Below are 26,498 nucleotides of genomic sequence, written 5' to 3' on the forward strand. Positions count from 1 at the left end.
GGTTCGAGTCTCGGGCCGGCAGGAATTGTAGGTGGGGGGAGTGAATGTCCAGCACTCTCTCCACCCTCAATACCACGACTGAGGTGCCCTTGAGCAAGGCACCGAACCCCCAACTGCTCCCCGGGCGCTGCAGCATAAATGGCTGCCCACTGCTCCGGGTGTGTGTTCACGGTGTGTGTGTGTGTTCACGGTGTGTGTGTGTTCACTGCTGTGTGTGTGTGTTCACTGCTGTGTGTGTGTTCACTGCTGTGTGTGTGTTCACTGCTGTGTGTGTGTTCACTGCTGTGTGTGTGCACGTTGGATGGGTTAAATGCAGAGCACGAATTCCGAGTATGGGTCACCATACTTGGCAGTATGTCAATTCACTTCACTTTATTTTGTAATTAAATTACATAATTCCCTTACATGTAACTGTTACTCCCTAACACTGGTAAAGAATCATGTCTTCAAATATTAAGAAGTCTTCAAAGCAGCAGCAGCAGTCGCACTCTTAAATACCCTAACACAGCTGTGGTTATAATTGCTAAATAAAGAAAAGCAGAGATTAGTAAAGCACACACTGTTTGTAATGTTGGAAATGCAGAAATCTGACACATTGAGTTGGTCCCGCCTCTTTGAGCTGTAAAATACACATGCTCACGGGGAAGAGTTTCTGTTCAACAGTTGGCTGGAGGGAGTCCACGTTCACACTTTGACTGACTGACATCTTCACAGAGCGGAGAAATCACAGACCTAAAGGCCATCATGTCTGAGAAGAATACAAATAAAGAAGGGAAAAGTGGCGTAAAGAAAAAGGATAAGGACCCTGAGAGATCAAGCAGGTCTGACAACTCCCCGCAAGGTAAAGCGCTGCTCCGCTGAGGTGTGGGAAACGTGTCAGGTTTTGGGTGATGTGAATGGATTGACAGCTTGACTATTGAGTAGGCTTCAATTGTTTCTGAGCTCAGCTCTTTGTACTCGTGAACTGTGCTTTTAGCTGTTACAGGTGTTGCAATCCACTTTGACGTTTGTTCGCCTGTGACTCTGTCAAAGGAGAAAGGGCAGAAATGTTTGTAACCATTAACATGACCCACCGGTCTGGTGACTTCATGGAAAGGGTTTCCGTTTATCGTTCAGGCTGCTTAACTTATAGATGATTTTATAATAGTTCAGTGGTGTTCAACATTTCTCAAATCGAATGCAAATTGTACCTTTACAAATTCTATTTATTTGCATTATATTTATCTAAAAACAGTTTGAGTGAAAGGTTGAGTTGGAAAAATGTACTTAAATGTGAGAAGGTCTCAGTATTTGGTCTGTCTTTTTTACTTTAATGACAGCAGCACTGGAGCTACATGAACTACACCTGATGAGCATGTTCACCAGCATGATCTGAGATGCTCCAAAGAGACCAAAGCAACAAAAAAAAAACATTCAATATCAGGTGAAATTCTGAAATGGAATATTCCAATATTCCATTTCAGAATTTCACTGTTTATTTTCAAATTTAAATTAGATTTAAATCAGATGCTGTCATTTTTTAACCATATTGAATGTAACTGAACACACACTCTTGGTTATTGATTATTAACGCTAAGTGTGAACGTTATGTGTGATATGAATTTAAGGTTAATTTATTTTATGGCAGCTGTGGCGCAAGGGAATAGATTATTTGAATGATCTCCTGGTGAAATATTAGGCAGAAGGCTTTCATTCATGTTTCTCAGCACTGATTCGGTAATACGCTCATGTTGAAACATGCTCGTGCCAGCTTTAGATGAAACTCGCTTGTAAAATGAGTCCTGTTCGTTGAGTTTCAGCACGGTGGCAGCGTGTGTGTGTGTGTGTGTGTGTGTGTGTGTGTAAACACATGCCAGGAATTACTGAAATGTTTGGACCTTCGAGTCAACTTAAAAAATGTCTGAATGTCTCTCCGTTAGACAAAATATCAAAGCAACTTTTATTTATTGTAAGAAATCTTTGAAATCTAAACATCTGACATAAAGACAAAATTATAAAAAAATAGATCTATTGTTTAAAATAAACAATTGTTTTTTTGTGGTTAGTAGTCCCTGGTTAATGTGATTCTCTACACCTGTGGTTTTTCTGCTAGGACACCTGTGTGAGGAGAACTGACTTTATACATCACTAAAAATCACCAAAACATCAGCTGATTCAAAACACGTTGAGTCTTGAGAAAAAAAGTGATGTTGATGAAGAAAGAATATCATTTAGACATGTCTAAGAGCGGCTGAAGTGTCCAGATTGAATACTGTATATGATAGTAATGTAAATACATCTATGTAATCTTTGTAAGGTAGTTCTATTTGGTTTGGAGTTTTGATGTAAGTTTGTGTGGTATACTCCTCCAGTCAAAGGTATATCACTAATGAATTTTCCCCCCTTTAATTACAACAGTTTTATTATTGTTAGGAAAAAGTAGAGAAAATAAGATCAGGGGCTGATCTGTCTGTCTGAATCTCATATTAGATCATGGAATTCTTCTCTCGCTGTACTGGAATGTGGACCCTGATCCGACTCGATTTTGCGGCCTAAGAAACAGTGTAGGAGTTTTCCCAAAGGAAACTGTCCGTGACATAAAGAAACAGCTGGATGGGCAGCAGCCTGGACACAGAGACTGCGCCGAGTCGAGGAAACAGAGATCAGACACAAATAAAGCTGCTCAATGTTATGTGTCCATGATTTCACTATGGTAAAATATGACATGCATTTATAACGCACTTAGTGGAGCGTGTTGGTGGATGGACGCCATCTATGTGAGGAAACCCAATAGGTGTCCCAGTAGAGATTTCTTTCAGGTCTGTCTGAATTGCTGTCATCACTGTGCTATGCAAACGATTCCTGTTATTAAAAGCACCTTGTCAAGAGGAAATGTTGTAAGATAAGGCAATAGCCTCCTGCAGATGAGCAAGATTTTTGAGCTGCATAGTTTATCATTGGGAACTGGGGGCTTGGATTTATTCGGAGTTTAGTGTTACTGATGATTCACAATAAATTGAGCAGCTGTTCAGTAGAGATCGGAGTTCTTCTGTTAGATTTACCAGCCCAGAATTCAAGAATAAATAGCCAGAATATAGACAATGTATGCGGGAAATAGATGTGAACCTGTGCCATATGAGCTTCCCAGGTGAAAAACAAATGCACTTCCATAATGTACTTAAAGTGCGATATTTTCACGCACAAATTTTGTACTTAATATATAAAAAATTGTGCTTTAGTACTTTTTAAGATAGTCTTTGAGCATCTAAGTGTACCCAAATGTGCTAGTTTCAGACACCATGAACATGAAGTAAAATGTGCTTTTAACATACTAGCTCAGTATTACAAAATGTATTTAGTTACCACTTGTGGTCTATGAACTTGAACCCATCTTTCATACACTAGTAGGTTCACGTGCACTACAACTGGTAACTAAATGCATTTTTATTTATAGTTATAGCGATGTTAAAATCACATTTTAGTTCATATTCATGGTGTCTCAAAATAGCACATTTGAGTACACTTAGGCCCGGTTTCACAGACAGGGCTTAGACTAAGCCAGGATCAGGCCATAGTTCAATTAGGACATTTAAGTAAATTTAATATTTTTATAGAGCACTTTAAGTACATTTTGGAAATGCACTTGTTTTTCATCTGGGTTGTGCTGTCTGTGGGGCCGTTATTGTAATCATCCCTGTACCATTCTCACTATAATCAACACAGCAACATTAGAGGGTGAATAATCACAGAAAAAAACTCTCCAGAACATCTTCTCTCAATAAATGATAAAAAAATAATAAAAATGCTGCTTTAGTTATTACTACAGCACTGCTATCACCCCCTGCTGGTTTGGACTTATAGCTAACAGTATAACCAACAGTCAGAAACTTTGTGCTGTGACAGGAAGATGTTACAGTCTAACCCTATCTTTTAAAGAAGAAACACATGGAAATATTATTTAGTGTAGTTGTGAATCTGCCTTTGCTTAAGTCATGAATGAATGATGAATTTATATAGCGCTTTATTGTGTATTGCTGTACACCCAAAGCACTTTACAATCATGTTGGGGGTCTCTCCTCTACCACCACCGTGTGCAGTAGGGCTGTATACCTTGGAGAACCTGGCGATACGATACATACCTCGATACACAGGTCACGATTCGATACGTACCTCGATACAGAGCTGTCTCGATACGATTTGATACAATGTGACACGATTCGATACGATTCAATAAAAATACATGGGCCAGAGCCAATTAGTTAATGCTGAACACATTTACTCAACAAACAGAACTCTGCATTTTTCTTCAATTTAATGAAGACAAAAGTGCATTATAACAAAGTGCATTTTGCTTAAATATTTGCAACTAAGTGCTCTGATTAATTGTACACAAATTGTATTAATCTGGAAATTACCACAAGTCAACATTTAACTTTCCAAGGGTACAGTCTGAGCTCACACAAGCACAAAATCTTCTTCTTATTATTCTTAACTTCTTATTAAATCTTCTTATAATTCTTTTTTGTGACACCATGTACTGCCATAACATATTTCACTATGAAATCACTTAAAGGTGCCATAGAATGCATTGATACAATATTTTAAATTGTTCTCTGATATCTACACAGAAGGTATGTGGCTTAGGTAAGGGCAAAAAATCTCCAGAAACGATTTTACATGTCCATTTACAACCCTAGGATTTCTCCCTAGAATGAAACAGTCTGTTATTGGCTTATTTGGCAGGGTCATGAATAATAATGAGCTCTGCTCTGATTGGCTGTTTCACAGTACGGCTCATCAGCAAGAAGGAAGCACAGGGAGAAAAATATATATTTAAATACTTTCTCTCGCAGTTATATCGTCGGGTAATTATACTGTATATAAAACGCGGGCATCAGGGAGCCGTTATTCATATGCGAGGCATTGAAACTGCTTTTGAACGATCCATCGATCGCGTTATAGTTTCACTTTCAAGAGACGCGATCACACAAACTATGTTTACATTATGGAGCAACAGTACTTACCACACATTTCACAAGATCAGATGCTTGTCAGTGGTGCTCAGGATCTGTAAGTCATTCGCCATCATCCTCATCTCTCCTTACTGAGAGTGAAATCTTATGTACTGTAACAGGCTACCGCTAGCAAGGAGCTAACCATGTCCCTTTAGTGGCTCGCGTTATTTGCTTTCTGTGCCTTTCTGAATACAGACACCAACCCATCCCTGCACTTCACACCCCCTGCACGGCCTGGAACATAACATTTATTTTGTTATTTTCGCTGTTGTCCGCGCTTGTTTATTTACAATACCTGCAGAGCTTCTGATGGTTCGGCTTAGAACAAGGGCGGGTTTATGCAAATGTTGGGGGCGTAGTGATCCCGACTGTTGCGTCACAGTCGGTGTTATGTTCTGATTCGCCTGTTTTTCAGTGGTCTTTTTTAATCACGAGATTTACATATGAAGGAGGAAACTATGGTGTTTGAGGCTCACTGTATGTCATTTCCATGTACAGAACTGTTATTATTTAAATATGCCAGGGTAAAGACAGTTTTTCATTCTATGGCACCTTTAAATGCTACATCTTGCTTTAACATTTTCCATGAGTTTTTTTGAAACTCGCGGGCGCCGCTGCGCCCCCTAATGGCTGCGCGGAGTATTGATACTAAGGGCTAGAATATCGATACTGTATCTTTTTTTATTATATCGGTATGTATCTAAGAATCGATATTTTGAGCACACCCCTAGTGTGCAGCATCCACTTGGATGATGCGACGGCAGCCACACTACAACGGCGTCAGTGCTCTCACCACACACCAGCTACAGGTGGAGAGGAGAGAGAGTCATACAGCCAATCAAGTGTATGGGGATTATTAGGAGGCCATGATTGACAAGGGCCAGTAGAGGGAATTTGTCCAGGACACCGGGGTTACACCCCTATTCTTTACGAGAAGTGCCATGGGATTTTTAATGACCACAGAGAGTCAGGACCTCGGTTTAACGTCTCATCCGAAAGACGGTTATCATGTTATGATGTTTCTTTCTTTAAGAAAGATCCCATGACGTTTGTAGAATTTAAACAAAATAATGAAAGGATTACATGTGAAAATACCAAAACCATTGTTTTAGTCATTATAAACGTATTAATAATACATTTACAACTATATATAAAACGTGTGACAACATGAGAACGCAATTCAAACTTTGTTTAAATAAGCCTTAATTAAAGTATATTGTCTCTTTTGTGTCAGCATATATGTTTGGAATTGTCACTATATATATATATATTGAGAATTAATTCAAAAATATTTTTGTGTTTGAAATCTAGGTAACACTTTAGAATAGGGAACACTTATTAATTATTAACTACGACTTTTCCCTCAATAAACTCCTAATTTGCTGCTTATTAATAGTGCGGTAGTTGCAGAGCCGGCGCCAGCGCAGCACTGATGAGGGGGCGGCTGAGGTAACGAAAGGGGGCGATGATGTAGCACAAAGTAAAATAATAATAAAAAATAAATAAATAAAAACATATGTGGCCCATTCACGTATTTGTCAGACTGTAAACAAACCTGCCCGCACTACTACTACAACTATTAGAATACTGGGTTCACAGATAGTGTTTTGGTCACGAGACAGGTCAGTGGAAGGTATTTTATTTCATTTTTTATTTCATTTATTTATTTATTTTTTCCAGTGCAGTGTTTTATAATGATGTATTACGTGCTGAGAAACTGCTATAAAAGACGAGAGCGCAGCATTCAAATTCAAAGACATCCATAGCACCAGTGGCGGCTCCAGGAGTTTTTTGTTGGGGGTGCTAAGGGGGGCTTAACAGTTCAGAGGGGGTGCTAAATAAACTAATTAAATTTAGAAAATCTTATATATATATATATATATATATATATATATATATATATATATATATATATATATATATATATATATATATATATATATATATATATATATATATATATATATATATATACAGCAGCTTCGAAAAAGGCATATTTTACTTTTTTTTCCTGCGTGTGATATTAAACTTCTCATGTGTCACTGTCATTAGTAATATAATGCCAACTGCCAAATATGACACTTACAAAGTAATATAATTTATGAACGAATATAGAAAAAAAGAGAAAGTTGGGATTTTTTCTTCTTCTTTTTTCAATTCAATAAAAACTATTTCCACACGGGCACACAACCGCTCCGTGCTGATTTGCATGGTATCATGTGTCGATGATAGCCAGATGCAGCTTCAAAAATGGGCAATATTAAGAGGATTTATCATTTCCAATTAATGTAGGCTTGTTACATTCTTCTTACTATTTGGCATATTATTATTATTATTATTATTATTATTATTATTATTAGATTACTTTTATTATTAAATTACATGAAATTATTGCCCCACAATAATTTCTGAGGATAAAATAGGGTATTAGCTTACTCCTCATTGAAAATATTTTTTAGAAAGATTTTTTTTAAACAGGTTTGTTAATTTATACAATGAATATAGGCCTATAATTAAAATGATTAACACTGCAGTCATCAATGACAATTCAGCTTTACTTCAGGCACTGGTTTTCAAAAACAACCTGTTTAACACAAAATACGTTTCTTCTCATGTTTTTCACTACGAGCCAAAAAAATAAATATTAAGGGAATAATTTAAGACAGTTATATCTAGACTAGATTCGTCTCTCGTTTTCTCAGAGAGAATATGCGCCGGTAATGCCGTCAGTAGTTTTTTTTTATTTACTTTCACATTCTCTAGTGAATTGCACAAAGTTTGCACGTTGCTTGCTTGAGTTGCTTGACCCCTCCCCCATAATATCTTTATAGGCAACATATTAGGCACTTTTTTAGGTTTTTAATGTTTATTTTTCAATGTTAATGAGAGTGACACCGAGAGTTAAAAAACAGGAAAATCATTTGGAACTATTTGGAACTAAACAGACTGTCCTAAATATTTGCTATAGTAGCATCATATTAATGCTAGAAAGCCTATTCATTTGGCAACTGTTTTTTTAAATAAACCATTATATTTCATAAATAAATCTATTTTCACACTCATCGTGGCGCCGGCCCTGGGTAGTTGTTAAGTTTAAGTATTGGGTAGGATTAGGGATGTTGAATAAGGTCATCTAGAATAAGGCATTAATGTGCTCAATTACTACTAATAAATGTCTAATATTCTATTAATATGCATGCTAGTTAGCAACTAGTTAATCTGCATGCAAACCACTGCTAGAAAAACTTGAATTTGTGTGGAATTGAACAAGAATTGGGCTTGATTGATTAAAACCTTACAGTTTAGAGCTGTGTTTGTATGACATTCGCTCAAGTATTGTTTACAAATTCAAAAATGTGTGGCTTTCAGTTTATTAGTGTCTTCATGGGTAGTTATCACATATACTGTGCAACACAAATTATATTTATATAGCTCAGTGTTTATTCTGCTGAATGTCAAATCAAAGCATCACATTTACAGTAGCTAGACAGTTTCATGGCATCATAAAACCTCTCTGATGAGGGGACAATTATGCTTTCTTTTTTTGTCTGTGTTAGTGTTGTGGATGTGGTTTGTGGTTGAAGAGCTGTAGGGATCTATTGAAACAAATGTCTGGAATGATGTATTTCTTTACTGAGAGGACAGCAGTGTGTGTTCCAGAGAACATCTGAGTAATATTTAGCAAAAAAAGTAAGCCTATTTTCTTTTTGTATTTTTGACATGATTTCAGGACAATTAAGAAGAACTTCTCCTCAAATGCCTCTACAAAAAAATATATACTTAGAATGGGGTGAAATATTGCAAGATTCACCCTCGTGAGGGTTGATGGCTTTCTGTGAGTAATTTCTGTTTTATATTCTGTTCTTGTTTCAGCGGAACCCAAGTTAAAGGATCTGAGGAGCGTGACGGTGGAGGATGGAAAAAAGACCGTACTGAAGTGTGAGATTGTGGCGGGAAACCCAGCACCCAGCATTAAGTGGTACAAGAACGGAAAAGAACTCGCAGGAAAAAACAAACCCAAAAGCATAAAGCTTAAAAAAAAGAAACAGTAAGTTCCTATAACAGAATAATATTTAAGAAGAAACATGATTATATGTTGTTCATGCTGAATGAAGATTTTGCTTCATAAGAAAAACACATGATTAGCTCTAAGTTGTTGAGGATGAATGAAGATTTTGCTTCGAGTCAGAAATGTTAATGTTGTATTTACAGGAACAGATATCAGCCAGGTGTATTGTATGTGGGCAGGTGATTGTCAAATTTAACCCTGTGCAATGCAAACAGGCCTGTGCCAAGATACTGTAAATTAACACTATTACACTTAAATTCTCATTTTAAATTAAGTTCTTAATGATACAAGACTGTTGATTTGGGACAGCATTGGACGTTTGAGAAGCAATATAAAGAACCAACATTATGTAACTTTCTACAGGGGGAAAATATCTGAACTGTTGATCAGGAAGTCCACAGAAGCAGATGCTGGTTTATACACCTGTGAGGCAGTCAACAACCTTGGAAAAACAAATACTACAGCAAGCCTAACCATCAGGAAAAGTAAGAATGCATCCTTTTTACAAGTATTAAAATCAATGAGCAAATCATTGGTGAGGCTATAGGGACAAGAGCTACACCGGTCCACTCAGAAGGATGGCGGTAGCCTACCACACAATCTAGCTGCCAGAATATACTGGGAAAAACCTAATCAAAACTGCAAGATCATCCTAAGCGAACTACTCTCTCATATATGTAGCTTAGGAAAGTCTGATTCATGCTTATGAATCAGTTCATCCTCTCTTTCTCTCATACGGTATGCAGCTTTGTGAAGTCAGATTCATTCTGGTGATTCACCTTGTCCTAGATAGATCTTATGTAGCCTTGAAAAGTTGAAAAGCTAATTGGATTATATAACTCATTTGGCTATATAAATTAGGGAGTATTCAGGTTTTTTTACACTACCAGTCAAATGTTTTTGAAAAGTAAGGTTTTTAATATTTTTATAAAGAAGTCTGTTCTGCTCACCAAGACTGCATTTATTTGATTTTGAAATATTTTTACTATTTAAAATAACATTTCTATTTAAATATATTTTAAAATGTAATGTATTCCTGTGATTTCAAAGATTAATTTTTAGCATCATTACTTCATACACATGATCCTTCAGATATCATTCTAATATTCTGATTTGCTGCTCAAAAAAAACATTTATTATTAGTTTTATGTTGAAAATAGCTGAGTATAATTTTTTCAGGTCTCTTTGAATAGAAAGTTCAGAAGAACAGCATTTATATATAAATATTTTGTAACATTATAAATGTCTTTATAATCACTTTTGATCAATTTAAAGCATGATTGCTAAATAAAAGTATTTAATTTCTATAACCCCCCCCAAAAAATATCCTGACTCCAAGCTTTTGAATGGAAAAGTATATAATGTTACAATAGCTTTTTCATTTCAGATAAATGCTGATCTTTGGAGCTTTCTATTCATCAAACAATCCTGGAAAAAATTACTCATTTGCTTTAAATATTGATAATAATAATAAAAATAATAATAAATGTTTGTTGAGCAGTAAATCAGTATATTAGAATGATTTCTAAAGGATCATGTGACGCTGAAGACTGGAGTAATGATGCTGAAAATACAGTTTTGATCAAAGAAATAAATTATATTTTTTTAAATATAATCAAATTGAAAGCAGTTATTTTAAATAGTAAAAATATTTATTGCTGTAAATATGCTGTATTTTGGATCTAATAAATGCAGGCTTGGTGATCAGAAGAGACTTCTTTAAAAACATTGAAAATCTTACTGTTCAAACACTTTTGTCTGGTAGTGTATTCATTTACATTCTAAATGTATAGTTTCTCTTCTTTTCGATGTTTCGATGGGATTATTCATTCATTCAGAAGTCCATTTTGAAATAATTATAAATAATAAATAATATCATGGGATAGAGGCACAGAATAGGGGATTTCTGGCCTCACCACTGCAAATAAGATACTGTAAATATTAACAGGACTGCTCGGAGCTCTTTTGGCTGAATTGTAATGTGATGTATGAATCATGTTGAGCAGTGAATCACACAGTAAAGTTTTATAAAGCTTCAAAATTTCACATAATAGTTCAAACAGAGAGGTTTTATAAAAGCTAGATAAGTGGTTATTAATAAGCTGTTGTCCAGACTAGTGTTTCGTGAGCAAGAGCTTAAAGAAAGGACAAAGTTCTTCAAGTCAGGTGGTTTTCATCTGTGCAACACAAGATGAGCAGTTTTTGTAAGTTCAGGCTTGTTTAAAATCCCCTTAAAGCTTGTTTAAAATTGAAATACATTAATTCCACCCAATTTTATTTGCTTTCAGAATTTCAGTCTTATATTTATTGGCTTATTAGTATTGTTGGCTAAGTCGGTTATCACGATTACTAGTGCTCAAAGTGATGCAGTCATAGATATGAATGATATCTTTCTGAGGAGAGGTGTGCTGTGCTGTTAAATGATCAGGTGCATGACTTTCACCTGCTAGACGATAGAATGTGTGAAACACATCCCACTGACACACACTGAAGAACCCAAGCCACATCTGAAGACCTGGATATCACTGTAAGTGCGTCCCAGTTCATGTAATTGCGCCACTTTGTAGTATAAATAGCCTGAGTAGTGTGTTAACACTGAAAATTCCAGCAAGAAGAAGTGCACTCTAAACAATCAGATGATGCACTTATTTAAACAGAATGTTTGGACACTTAATGTGCTTGTTGCAGCTGTTCTTATGTAATGGAAACATGTAGTAACCATATAGCAATACACTAAACTCCACTTATGACACCATAACAACAGCATAGCAATGCCCTGGCCACCCAAGCATTGTGGTGAATTTTGCATAGGCAAACACCACTTTTCCTCAGTAAAATATGTAATCATTAAACTCATGCTGTCTGCTTTCTTGCATCCACAACTGTAATACAGCACAAATTATGATATTAATCAACTGTGGGTTGTGAGTCTAAAAACAGTAGCTCATAAATATCTTCTGAAAGCTAAATAGGGTTCCTCTAGCCCAGCTGCAACATTGCAAAAATGATCAGTTTTCTGATACCCTGTAATTCGGTTTCTTAATACCTTTTTTCAGTTAGTGAGCATGCAGTGCATTTGAATGATTGCCAAGAGAGAAAAGTATCAGCTCTTCCATGTCTCCCCTCAGACATTAGAACAGCAAGCTAATGAGTAATAACTTGAATGAGTTAGAGACACGCTGAGCTTTGTCCACTTTCAGAGCTTACAGTTGTATCCGAAGCCAGATAAACTCTGCATTCTCCAAAACCCTACAGCCATCTCCTTTCCAAAGGCTGTATGGATCTGCATTTATATTTATTGATTTGTGGGATTTTGTCTGAGTAGTTTCCCCTCAGGTTCCCCATGTAAGCGGTCCTCTCTTGTAACGTGAGACCACCGGCCACCATTAGACACTTCCTCATAGACTTCCACCAAATTCATCAAAGCTTCTCATTTGACCCATTCCAAGGAAACAGACTCTCTCCATTCCACTGATGCTTCGACTGGTATTATATTCCAGTTGATCACGAATCTTTCAGTATGTTTCTTTACCTTTTTTTTATCACAATTAAAGTTGAGGACACTGAGTTTTTGTGCTTCTTTCATTTTTTATTGGGGGGTGGGGGGGTTATATGCAAAGCTAAACATGGTTGTGACTCATCTTCTACAAGTCAAGTCACATTTATTAAGATACTCTTTATGCAATACAGATTAATGTTGTAAATTTAATCAGTTATGCTCTACAGAAGACAGTAGAGTCATTATTCTGCTCAGTGTTCTTTCAATTCAGGTCAATAACTGTCAAAGTTAATCAATTACCCTAGTGAAAAATAAATATACTAAAATGTATTTGAATGACATTTATTTTGAGCAAAGTATACTACAAGTATATTTACATGCTTAAAAAATGCCCTGCAATTATACTTTTAGTATACTAAACTGGTATACTTGAAGTCTGCTAAATTGGAACAACTAATTTTGTGCTTGATGCACTTTAACTGTGTGGAAGTAATGCTGAAGTTCAACTAAAGATATACTGAAGTATATTTGATTGTGCTGAACTATTGCACTTTAGGTATACTTTAACATTTGACAATATGATATTATTTAAAGATCATACAGTCTTATTAATAGTGTTAATAGCAGTTAAATGGATAATTTTATTGAATATTAAGGATCGGTCCCACTTTATATTAAATGGCCTTAACTACTATGTACTTACATTTAAATCGATCATTGCAAACAGTGCACTTGTTGTATACATACTAGGGATGGTAAGATTCACCGATTTGCATCGGTGCATCGGCATAAAAGCTTACGATGCGATGCATCGATTTAAATAAGCGTGCATCGGATACAGTTGGCATTTGTATCGCGATGCATCGTTTCTAACATATCTGCATCGGTAAAAACCGATTTATTCATATATAATTATTATTAGATGCGCTATTCTTTTAATATTTATAAAGCGACCAATATTTTATGTAACTTTTAGATTGATTTCTCCTTTCTGAACTGTTGCGAAAGCGCGTTCTCTCATCACCACTGCAGCTGCTACGTGATTATGACGTATCACAACAACACTACGTAGACCAGGGGTTTTCATTTTCAACCTTTTAGGACATGCGCCCCCCCAAGTTTGTCTAATTTAACTCGCGCCCCCCCCCCCCCCCCCCCCCCGCGTGCGAGCCCAAAGTGTGCGAACATCATTCACATATTGTTTGCTGCGTTTCCAGTGCGTAGCATTACTTACTTTTGTCATCTAGCAGACGCTTTTGTCCAAAGCGACTTACAAATAAGAAAAAGTAACAAACTAAAAGTTACAACTCTATAAATACTACCCACATATTTAAGAAAATAAAGAAATTAAATAAAATTGACACATGCATATAACAACATTTCAATAATAAATATATAAATGAAAAAACTAAAATAAAAAGCGATACTTCTATCCCTTGCCGGTGTCTCTGCCCGGTGAATTAAGAAACATAAACATATAACCAGCTTACCTGATTCAGTGTGATGGCTGAGCCTGTTTCTGAGATAACAACATGCCAATCCGTGGTTGGATTTCTGACATGACTAACCGTAAATCATTTTACACCATTCTCACTGTCGCCTAACAGCTGGAGTCAGATTGCCCCCTAGCGGATGGCTGAAGATTTGAAAGCTCGTATTCATAAATCTTCAAGGCAATGTCTCTGAATTAATTGATGCTCGCGCCCCCCTTGACAGGTGCTGGCGCCCCCCTGGGGGGGGGCGCGCCCCACAGGTTGAAAACCCCTGACGTAGAGCAAGAGGTGTCCTCGTTACCACCTAGAACGGATTAACATGGCAGACTCGGAACTCTTTCTTCCACCAAGTCATTTTAAATCCAGTGTTTGGAAATACGTTGGGTTTTATAAGCGAGATGGAAATCTTGACAAAACCCATGCAATTTGTAAAATATGTCACGCCGCTATAAAATATACAGGCACGACTAATTTAACAACACACTTGAAGTTACAGAACATTTCTTTATTGTTTATCCCTGAGCAGCATTCTTAAATTGTTTCACCTGTTAAATGTTTGAGCTGTTAAAAGTAACTATAGCGACAAGACAGGAAAATAATGTCTGTTTTTATTTAATCTTTTGGTTTTGTAAAAAAAACTAATCTTTTGTTTGTGAAAGAGCCATGTGTAAAAAGTCAGATGGCACTTAAGATACTTTAAGATAAGATTTCTGTCGGAACAAATAAATACAAATTAAATATCTACATATTGAATTGCACAGCATATTATTTTTCTCCATTGCATCGTATTACACTGAATCACATTGTGTTGAATCGAATCGAAATCGTATCGCACCGCATCGTAATAGCAGTGAATCGTATCGCATCGCATCGGTAGCTGCCTATATGTATCTTTAATGTATCGCATCGTTGGCTATGCATCGAGATGCGTATCGCATCGGCCTCAGTTATGGAGATGCACATCCCTAATACATACATATTTTTACATTTTATTTATATTTAAAAAAATACCTATATGTAATTACATCTGTAATTAATTTTTGTAATTACATTTATAATTACACTGTTGACTAGGGCTGAACGATATGGACAAAATTTCATATCTCGATTTTCATGCCAGATATCTCGATATCGATACGATATGACTACGGGTTCGGTGAAAACCAAGCATTTCTCAGAAAAATAAAAACATCATAATACAAAAAAATTTGGAAAGTGTAGTTTTATTTTTAAGAACTCACTGGTGGACGTCGACTCGTACGGCGTAAAGGCCCTTTCACACAGGACGCGGCATGCGCTGCGCTGCGCTATGAAACCCATTCATTTCAATGGCTTGCGCTGCGCGAGGGCGGTTAGTTGCTGCGCCGACCAAAGCGCACGCGCAGCGGAGCGCACCAGCGGCGAGCTTGCGCACGCGCCGCGGTCAAAGTTCAAAATAGTTCAACTTTTGCCGCTGCGCTCTGTGACGTTTCCCCGCGTGGCCAATAGAAACGGGGCATCCAAACAAGCGCCGAACTCAAAATGGATGAACAGCTGATTCTCTGTGTGTCTAAATTTCCAGAGCTGTACCATACAAGTTTGCGGTCGAATAGGGACCTTAGCGGTGCATTCAAGGGCACTCGTAAAACTGATGTTCGTTGTGTGACTGCCAGAGTTGTATGCAGGGCGGGGCGAGCACGGAGAGGGGAAATCTATATCGTCTATATCGTTGCTTTTTTCGATAGTAATATCTTGAAAGTTCAAAAATTTTTTTTTTTTTTTTCTACTTTTCTTCTCTTAATATTTGTATACTTTATAATTGCACTGTCCTTGGAGCGGACCTGACCTACATTTCACTGCTGGTTATACTCTGTATAATTGTGTATGTGACGAATAAAACTCTTGAATCTTGAATCTTGAAAAGTTCATATCTCGATATAGATACGATAACGATATATCGTTCAGCCCTACTGTTGACCCATCCCTTACACCTTAACCTACACTTAAACCTACCCATACCACCAAACCTGTCCCTAACCTTATTCCTATCCCACCTCAATAGCAGCAAATGTGTTTTACAATACAATATGACCACAACAAGTACATTGTACTTATTTTTTGATGTAAGTACATAGTAGTTAAGGCCACCTAATATAAAGTGTGACCTAAGTATCTCATCACAGCGGCCAGAGTGGGCTCAGGATTGACAGAACAATAATTTTGTAAATCCAATGTCATATTTAAATGCAGTTGTCACTCTCAGAACTTTGTTCACACACAGCCATAGTTCATTTCAATTCGAAGTCCTTGGTTCTCTGAAACAAGCTTTGTTTGAGCCAAACCAATACCTGCAGCAGTGGTTAAACAAGATTTACAAAACTCAAGACATTGCTCAGTTACATTACCACACAATGCTGCTGGATGTAAAAAAAAAGAGTTGGTCATTTGGCTGGGAGTTGGGAGGAAAAACACTGACATTTTCGTTATTGGATGGCAAAAAAATCACAGACTAGCACTGATAAACGCTGAAATTCCATCATGGCCCCATGTAAAACAATTATGAGTGACATTTAGGGCCAGTTTCATTTGTGTTTTGTCTCAGTGGATGTATGAGCTCTGTGGTCCGAATCAGTAAAGTCCAGCTGTACTGCAGGACAAGAAAAGATGTCATACGTGTGGAATTTGGGTCCAGTATCATTCATTAGATTCTCTGCATATGTCTGAATGCTTTTCTAAGTGGTCATCTGAACAGTTCAGGTTTTAATTACAGTGTCTAGACATGTGTAGAGGTCTGTGGAGGACCCCTGATTAACGATAGACCAAACCAGATCAGATTGAAATGCATTTTGGTGAGTGGTGCTTTCCTCTGCAAATCTCCAGCAGGCTGGAGTGCAGTGGGTGTTTGCCAAGGTCTCTCTGTACAGTCAATAGGGTGTTCTGCATCGCCTAGGGAGCTGCTGTACTGCGTTCTGGGTGGTTGCTTTTTCACCAACCCAAAGGATGAGTCAGGCCGGCTTTTAGAGAGCGTCACAATGCTGTAGGTGTGGACAGGAGTCGGTTCAGGAGGTGTTACTGCAGTGGTCTGCAGACTGTAGCGTGTAGACGAGCTCTTTGTCTGTAGTGGTCTCTGTCACGCCACAATCTTCCAACTGAAAGCCATTTGGGAAAAGCTCAGGAGTGAACACACCGCATGAATAATTACAGTATGCTGAGTGCTGCACACTGCACTGCAGCAGGATCAGGAGGGTTTGGCTCTTACAGAGACATCATTACAATGATAAATTGACTAATGCATCAGTAGTGTGACATTGAAAGGCTTTAAGATTGCAGAGCTTGGCAAGAGGATAACCATTTGTTTCATTTTTTTATATCTGTTTTGGCCTTGGACAAATAATATGCCGTATGTTCATTTCCAGAGTCAATTCCAAGTTTAGAAAAATAAATTAATAAAATCCCTGTAAATTTTCTTGGTTAATGTTGGGTGAGTTAATGATACCTGTTTCCTGTGTGAAGTGTTGTCTGATTAAAATTGTCGAGCAGTGCTAAATAACGATCAAGCGATCAAAACAATAATAAATAGGAAATACTGAAATGTACTAAAATAAAATAATGTTTTGAACTAGGGCTGTGCAAATAATCGAATGCAATAGTCAGTAAAGCCAGCTCTGTGATATTGCGTAGTTTGCCTGCGATCTACGGCTCTGAGTATTAAATGCCGCTCCATCTAAAAGCAGGTGATGGAGATTTACTACTAATCACAGAACCGGCTTTACTGACGAGATACGCATGATCATTGCATTCGATTATTTGCACAGCCCTATTTTGAACAAATAAAAAGATGAACTAAAAGAACAAAAAAATTTTTTTAAGATATGTGCAAGTCTCAATATCTTGTGCAGTTTTGTTCTCATGCAAAAAAATGAACATATACTGTTATTAAACAGTAGTTTACTGAACAAATTGCTTTTTCTTTAAATAAATTCAATAATAATTAATCTTCTTATGATAAAAATAAAAATCTACCTCAGCTTTATGCTCTAAACTATAAGCAGCCCTTTTACATTACTATAAGGTTACAATTAACAACAGAGTTCAAACTTAAATTTAATTACTCTACTATTTATCCTTAAATACAATCAACACTCAACTTAAAAAAAAAATTATGCAAACATGTAAACTGAACATTATGCAGTTTTTAAATTAACATCTTAATTATAAAAAAATTTATTAAATTTGTTGTTGACATATATTCTTTACACAGTGGCTGTCTTAACTTGTTTCATAACAGATTTATTTAAACATGCATTAAATAATTAAGACATCACTAACAGGTAAAGTAAAATATAATGAGTAGTCTATTATTTTGCTATTAATGCTCTTCACTAGACTTCACTAGATTTCTCTAGCAAATAATGAGCTGTGGACACTGATGACTTGCTGAGGTAAATGAGGTAAATGCTACATGACATTTTGTTTACAAGCTGTTTTATTGACGTCTTTCCGAGGGTGAAACGCCGATTGAGAGATTACATGAAGCATGAGATGTTCATTCATGTTTATTTCATGTTAAAACTAGTAGTAAAGAGAAAGTGATGATAGTGCTGCCGTTTGAATTGAGGCCTTTGTAAAAATATATATATCACTGTATAAAGTAACCTACTTGGTATGAAACATGAAAAGATGAAACATAAAAAGCATGGGACACCATTAGATGAGAAACAATGTAGGCTTGGATTTGATCTTATATTGAAGTTGTTTGAGAGGTGGCAAAAGTTATATTTTGCTGAATCACTTTATAACATTATTTTCTTTGGATAACATGCCCTAATGTACCAATAAGACCAGGAAGATGATTTCATGTTGTGTGAGATGGATGATCCTGCAGCTGCGGCACCAGTCGGGCGGCTGCTGGAGGTGAGGACACTAACACACGGTCAGACGTGACACAGCGTCTGACTCCAACGCCATGTCTCACTGCTCCGTGACAGCACAGGAGAATTTCTTTAAAAGCTCCCCAATGTTTGTGCATCAGCAGAGAAAGGCAGCGTTATTGAATTGCTGCCCAAGACCTTGTTCTGCGTTTGTTAATAAAACTCTTGCCTTGACGTGTTTGGCATGAAAAGCGTTTCATCTCCTAATGCACAAGTAACCCGTCACACGCCGAACCCATGCTGTTTCACTTTACTGATCAGAGATTATTCCAGGACAGAATTCACAATTGTTAGCCATTAATAATTAATTCAACTTCCTGTTAAAAGGATTTAGAATTTATCCTCATTTCACTTCATGAATACTTACAGTTAGCAGATCAGATGTTTGAATTTGTCATTGTGTTCTTAGTTTTTATTATACTGATACCATAGTAACTCTGAATACACTGGCCTTTATTATCTGAACAATATAAATTATATTTAATTATACCGTATAGACGTATGCCATGTCCCTTTTAGTATGTAGATTTTATCTATATATACTCAATATTAAAGGGGTCATGAACTCAGAAATCAAAATTCTCTTGATCTTTTGACATATAAGAGGTCGCTGTACTATAAAAACATCCTGTAAGTTTCAGAACTCAAAACTTCGGCTATGTGCACACTTGGTGTCTTTTTTGAAGCGCTCTTGTCAACTTTTTCTTGTCAAAAAAGACACCAAGTGTGAACACGCCCTCACCCGTTAGTCTAAAAACAGTAGAGCCCTGCATTTCGGCCCGGGCCCGACGGGCCCAACGACTTTTTCACGCCTCTAGGGCCGGGCTTCGGGGCAATTTCCACGTCATAGTTCAGATGCGGGCCGGGCCTCTGGCCTGTTTTGGGTTTCTCCTTATTTTTATATTGTAGACATCTATCGATTAGTGATGAAAAAAATTGCCGCGCTGGTGGAAACAACACGAGACCGTGCCGCAACTGAGAGCAGCTCGATGGTGTTTAGTGTCCCGCAGCAGCAGCGTGCTCAAGTGACTTCAGCGCAGCGGAATAGTTCTGCGTTCAAATGCACGCAATAGACTAAAGCTTGCTGCAAAACCCCAGCAAACATAAGCATGAATGTGTCTGCGGGAAATAGTAAGGGGATATTTGAATTATTTACTAATAGAGTCTGTGTCGCAAGGATGAAGTTGCTGATCCTAACTCGCCGTCTCCTCATTAGATGCGCCTTTAGAGAGAAATGCATGTTTATTGATTATGATTAAGATTATAATAAAAGAGTTTTTGTTTTTGATTTTTTTTTTATTTCGTTAAGTGATAATTTAAAGCTTTCTATAGATATATTTATCATGTCTTTGAGGCATGTATTCGCTCAGCTTCGGTTCATTTTTGTGAAGCGCTCCTGTTCAAGATGAGACGGCAGAAAGCGCATCATGTTTGTTTTCTTTGTTTTATAAAAGAACTACCTTTTGTTGGTATTGTTAGTGCACACAAATACAAGTAAACCCTTTACAGGTCCGAATGATGTATTACTCTTACCTTTATCAGAAAAATAAATAAAATGACGGCGTAGGCTATTTTAATTTGTTTCCACTGAAAAGAATCCAAGTGTTTGCGCTGGTGCCTCCATGTCCTGCAGAGCGCGCTTTAGCTTCCACTCTCCACACAAACTTAGATTTAGGCTAGCGCACATTATTATTATAGCACAGGTTTAACGTTTAATCATTGTTATATTCTTGAACTGTTTTAGTATATCTATAGATTTTATTTTAGGCAAGTCGTGATGATATGAGAAGGCTAAATTGATCAAACATATCAATGTTTGATCAATTTGGGGTGGTGATGGCGCAGTGGATAAGACACATGCCTTTGGTGTGAGAGACCCGGGTTCGAATCCACTGTGAGACACCAATGTGTCCCTGAGCAAGACACGTAACCCCTAGTTGCTCCAGAGGCGTGCGACCTCTGACATATATAGCAATTGTAAGTCGCTTTGGATAAAAGCGTCAGCTAAATGAATAAATGTAAATGTAAATGTAATGCAGTAACCTATGCGTACAAAATCCCTCTAAAGGCTTTGTGGGTAGCTTATTTTAAGGAGTAACTTTCTGAATCAAACTTGTTGTCCTACTTAACAAGTACATCTGGTGTAGATATGTAAACTAAGGGTAATAGTTGGTCTCTACGGGTGCTGTGCAGTGAGATACACTGTTTCACATCACAGCTGTGTTTGTAAACACGTAAACCTTCTTTTTATAAGGAACATGTATGACTTTTCTCTTAGTTGTTGCTGGTATGTCCAGCAGGACGTTAACATCTGTCCATACAATGAGAGTCCATTTCCTTTTCTGTGAGAGTGAGGGGTCACGGCTGTTGACCTGACCTTATGACCCTACACACATACACACACCCTCGTGTACGTTTGAATCCCAGCCTAATGGCAATGAGATGTGGGACAGCTTAACAGGCCTGAGGGGACTTAAACCCCTCCGTTTTGGCTTCATTTACCCCTGCAGGGGCTCGATGCCACGTGTTGTGAGGTCACTAATCCCAGCTCATCTGAAAATGGTGATAAGTTATCAGCCCACATCAGAGTTTGAGGGCCAGTCGAAAGTAATGTGTATGTTTGTGTGCATAAAAGAGTGAGTTTGAAGATCATCATTTAAAGATCATGTAAAAACGCAAATAGTGACGATGTCAAGGATGAGTCTGAATCTGACTAATCTGTTAAACAGATGGCCTCTGTCTGGGTTAACTCACTAGATTTTTGAGACTCTCATGTTATAAACGTGTGAATCTCATGAAACCCGTAAAGTCATATTTCACCCCAAAGTCAAAAGAAAATGTTTTACTCAAAGGATATTAAATACGTTTTTAGAAAAAAAAAAATTAATGACAGTTAAGCACATTTTAAGTCTAAAAACGCTAGTTACTGTAAATGAAAAAAAATGTATTTTGTTTATGGTAGTTTTAATTTAAGTTGATAAGATGCAGTAATAAAAAAAATTGTTGTATTACAGTAATGGAAATCTGATGATGAAATGTCATAGAAAGTAATGGGGGAAAATTCAAAAGCATTAAAGTAATGAGAATTTGTGTGTGTGTGTGGGGGGGGGGGGGGGGGGGGGCTTTATTGTCATGAAAACACAAAATGCTAAATACTCCATAAGACTGAAAAAAGAATCTTGATAAAAACACGTTTATTTTTTTTAATGACAAATATAATTTCTTGTTCTTCTTGAGAGTTTTTGAAATTGAATATGTTGAAATTCACCCAAACACAAATTTGGATGATTTAGAGGTTTAGTTTCAAGGTACGTTAATTTATTAACCTGTCTTGTCTTTGTAATATACTAGATTATGTACATGCTAATTGTAATATGTTAAATCATTCAACGATTTGTTATATTACATTTACACTTCCATATAATATTATGGCTTTAAAGATGATTCTCACTGTGTGAACAGTGAAATTAGCTTCATTTTGAGATCACTGAAGTGAATGAATCTAATGGCAGTGAAGGACTAGTAATGAACGTCTTGAACTATACATAATAGTGACAAAAGCAGTTAATTAGAAAAGCTTTTGTTCTTATATGATGTGTTTGCACAATTGAGGTGTAAAGAAGACGTCTCATTATATTAAAGCACGCTGATTTCCGGTGTGGCTGCAGTATTCCCTATGGAGTCTGTCCCTCATGCAGTATTTATTGGCCCTGAATGGGGGTTCTGGACCGCCTGCGATCTCTCGGCCCCTGAGTCAGCGTTTCTTCAGCATGTACAGGCAAATGTGATTATAGAACAGTAAAGGGCAGACTGAATGTACACCAACATCACTCAAACAAATCAATTTAGCCTTTAACAATCAGTTCTGTGATTTAAAAACAGCCATTTGATTGAATGATGCTGTGAGGAGATTGTGAAGCATTTCCATTCATGTTTTATCCTCATTTATTATCAGCACCACAGCAGCATTTTGAGAAAAGATAATACTTAAAATCTAATAACTGTGGTCGTTTAGTTTGTCAGTTTCAACATCTACCGATAGACATTTAACATGCATATGCCTATTTAAAAAAAAAAATTGCAACTACTAAATAATAATTAAAAATGGTAGGTCCCACTTTATATAAAGTGGCCTTAACTATGTAGTTGCATTTAAATTAATCATTTAGTACAAAGCACTTATTGTTTACATGTTTTACATTGTACTTTTTTTTTTAAATACCTGCATGTAATTACATTTATAATTACACTGTTGACCCATACCTTACACCTTAACCCACACTTAAACCTACCCATACCTCCAAACCTGTCCCTAACCTTACCCATATCCCACCTCAATAGCAGCAAATGTGCATTGCAATGCAATATGAGCGCAATGAATACATTGTACTTATTTTGTATGCAAGTACATAGTAGTTAAGTCACCTAAGATAAAGTGGGACCATTTAAATAAAACTTGGTAAGCCAAAGAGTGAGCAGCACCTGGAATAAGTGAAGTGAAAATTTTATTTTATTTTAAATCTCAAATCTTTAAAAAAAAGCGTTTGGACACATTATGCATCAACTCCCCATGCATATACATGGACATAATATCTGCCATCGCCCACCCTGCCTTCTAGATATCAGTATCAGCTTTTAGCCATTGAAAAAAAGCATATCACTCGACCACTAATAGAAACAATAGCATCCTATCCCCCTGAGAAATAGCCCATCAATGTGTGAGATACAACTCTATCCTCATCCACAGCAGAATCAATGCCTGAAAGATGATGAGTGAATGAGAGAGAGAAAGAGAGAGAGAGAGACTATCTCATTCGCTGCTGTTCTTCCTAATTGGATCAAGCGCAGACTTGCCCGACTCTGTGCTTAGTGTTCGCAGTGTGAGAGGATGGAGACAGTAGACCGAGCAGGAGACAGAACGTGTGTGTTGGTGTGATGGATAAAGAGAGAGAGAAAAAGGAGGGGTGGAAGCAGGGGTGTGTGTAATCCTTACTCCTATCTACTCATCCTTGCGTGCGGTTCTGTGCTCAAGTCTTTCCAAGAGTCGGTGCTTTGATCGGACATGCACCTGCTGCTGCTTTTGGATGATTCAGCCGTTTTCTGCAGAGCATGAACCGCAGCCCAGACGCTCCAGCACTGCCCCCAGGTGAGTGCAGCGCTCTCTCTGGGACTCTCTGAGGCGGGATCCACCCTCAGGCGGCCTCTGGAGCATATGCCTTATTTATAGACTTGCTGCCTTTGTTTTTCTTCCTGCTCTGTGCGAACGAACCCGGGCGACAGAAATCAGAGCCACGCAAGTCTTCCTCTTTAGTAACGAGGTTGAGCATCGTGTCGAGTCCCTTCCCCCTCACTGGTGATCTGATAATGAAAAGAAGACTTTACAAGGCAGCATGCCTGCCACAGCATTAGAGGAGTCCTGCGCAGCTGCTTCTGAGCAACCGAACCAGGGGCAGAGATGAAGTCGGAAGCGGTGGAGGACATCTCTGCCGGACTTGCATCTCAAGAGGCTTCTTCGGATCCCTTGTCTGAGTCGGCCACGAAAGAGACGCCCGAAGAAGCAGAGGAAGACGCGGTGGGGGACAGTGACGGCTCTGAGAGTGGATGCGTGCCTTTGCCTGTGGCCGCGTGCTGCGTGTGCCTCGATCTGGAGCGGGTGAGTAACTGCATCCGCTCGGAAAAAATCTGCATCTTGCCCATCCTGGCCTGCTTGCTAAGTCTGGCCCTCTGCACCGCCGGTCTCAAGTGGGTCTTTGTGGACAAGATCTTCGAATATGAGCCGCCGACCCACTTTGATCTCAAGCGCATAGGACAGGATCCTATAATCAATTCAGACTTCACTCAGAACTCTGCATCAGTCTCACCTTCCACCCCATTGACTCCGTCTGCCCCAGTACAGCCCAAGGTCTTTGTGGAAGGGGACTCCACAGCCAGACCCTTTGAGCTGCCCTCATTGAAGGTGCCCGTTTTTACGCCCACTGCAGCAGTCCACACAAACTCTGTGTCTCCAACCAGCCCCAAGAGCACCTTCAAACCCGTCCAGAATGCCACTGCAAACCAGTATCCATCTCAAACTCTGGAATCTAACGATATTGTTCCAAAGACCTGTAAGTACAATCTGTGTTCACGTCATAGTGTTCACATATGTGACCCTGGACCACAAAACCAGTCTTAAGGAGCACAGGTATATTTGTAGCAATAGCCAACAATACATTGCATGGGTCAAAATGATTGATTTTTCTTTTATGCCAAAAATCATTAGCATACTAAGTAAAGATCAGGTTCCATGATGATATTTTGTAAATTTCCTACCATACATATATCAAAACTTATTTTTTGATTAGTAATATGCATTGCTAAGATCTTCATTTGGACAAATTTAAAGGTGATTTTCTCAATATTTAGATTTTTTTTGCATCCTCAGTTTGCAGTTTTTCAAATAGTTATATCTCTGCCAAATATTGTCCTATTTTAACAACCATACATTTTAATAACCATACATCACTGGAAAGCTTATTTATTCAGCTTTCAGATGATGTAGACAACTCAATTTAAAAAAAAATTCCCTTATGGGTCCAGGGTCACATGTTTGACTGCATATGCATATTACAATTTTAGGTCTAGGTCTAGAAGTTGTATGATTAAAATGGTTACGCAAACCCCTGTCAGTACACTCTGTCCATTCATACAGGATCAAAGAACATTAATTGTTTATACATTTAAGCAATGTTTCATAGTGAGGCAAGAGCCGGATGTGAGTGCTTTTGTTAGGTCAAAGCAGGCGTGTTATATCTTGTCAGTTGTGCTGCACACTCCTGTGACTAAGCCCTGGACGCAACTAACTGAGATGGGCGTTGATAGTGACGCAGACGACCCTTTGAAGCTGCTTGATGATTGTTGTGTCAAATCTAAACACTGTTACCGGTTACCTGCCCACACGAGTTGCATCAGACCCTTGTCACGGCACATATCATGCATGATAATGCAGCAGTGCTGCAGTGAGAGGAGGGCACTTCCTGTTGGCTCTGCTCCGTTTCAAGGTCAGAGTCTCCACAAAGACTAGCAGATACCCTTCCAGAGCAAGATGATCGTCAGTAATACTATACGCTCTCCACCGTGACGTTGAGAGCTTGAAGAATTATAACAGCTGGAGGACTGCCAGACTTCCACTCTCGGATCTCGGATCTCCCTCCCTTCATTTAATTTTTTTTTTCTCTCCTGCTTTTTTTCTTGTAGCTCTGCCACTTTTAGCAGCGTGCCAGTGATGCACCGTCATCCTGCAAGAAGTTTCCTGAAGTCAGTCTGATAATGATGCTGCGCATGTATCTGCAGGTCACAGCTCATTATCATGCAGATATTATTGCTTTATCTCAGCCGAGCCCTTCAGTTCTCTGAGAGTGACATTTTCACTTTAATCCATTTGAAGGATTGGATGATCTCACCTTATCTGTCAAAGTTTAAGACGACTGCTTGTGATAAATACTGAGCAATTACAGAATCAAATCTCCCAGGCGTCTGTTAGGAAATCTCAAGTAA

The 26,498-nt window shown here is 37.9% G+C and overlaps 2 protein-coding genes across 3 annotated transcripts in view; both read left to right on the top strand.

Moving 5' to 3' along the window:
• Positions 1-632: 632 nt before the first annotated feature.
• LOC306863969 (pro-neuregulin-1, membrane-bound isoform-like) overlaps positions 633-26,498 on the top strand; it is a 64,046-nt gene continuing 38,180 nt past the window's right edge. For both annotated transcript variants that reach the window (XM_079407601.1, XM_079407602.1), the window contains exons 1-3: positions 633-841; positions 8,868-9,042; positions 9,427-9,548. In XM_079407601.1, coding sequence (XP_079263727.1) covers positions 745-841; positions 8,868-9,042; positions 9,427-9,548 — 394 coding nt within the window. In that variant the 5' untranslated portion in view covers positions 633-744. The remainder of the gene's footprint in view (positions 842-8,867; positions 9,043-9,426; positions 9,549-26,498) is intronic.
• Positions 23,997-25,137, top strand: LOC306863978 (uncharacterized protein; the record flags this gene model as incomplete). The annotated part of the gene is made up of 1 exon (XM_079407612.1): positions 23,997-25,137. The coding sequence occupies exon 1, from the start codon at positions 24,421-24,423 to the stop codon at positions 25,135-25,137; it is 717 nt and encodes a 238-aa protein (XP_079263738.1). The 5' UTR covers positions 23,997-24,420.

The sequence above is a fragment of the Barbus barbus genome (assembly GCF_936440315.1).
Source record: "Barbus barbus genome assembly, chromosome: 45".
NCBI lineage: Eukaryota > Metazoa > Chordata > Actinopteri > Cypriniformes > Cyprinidae > Barbus > Barbus barbus.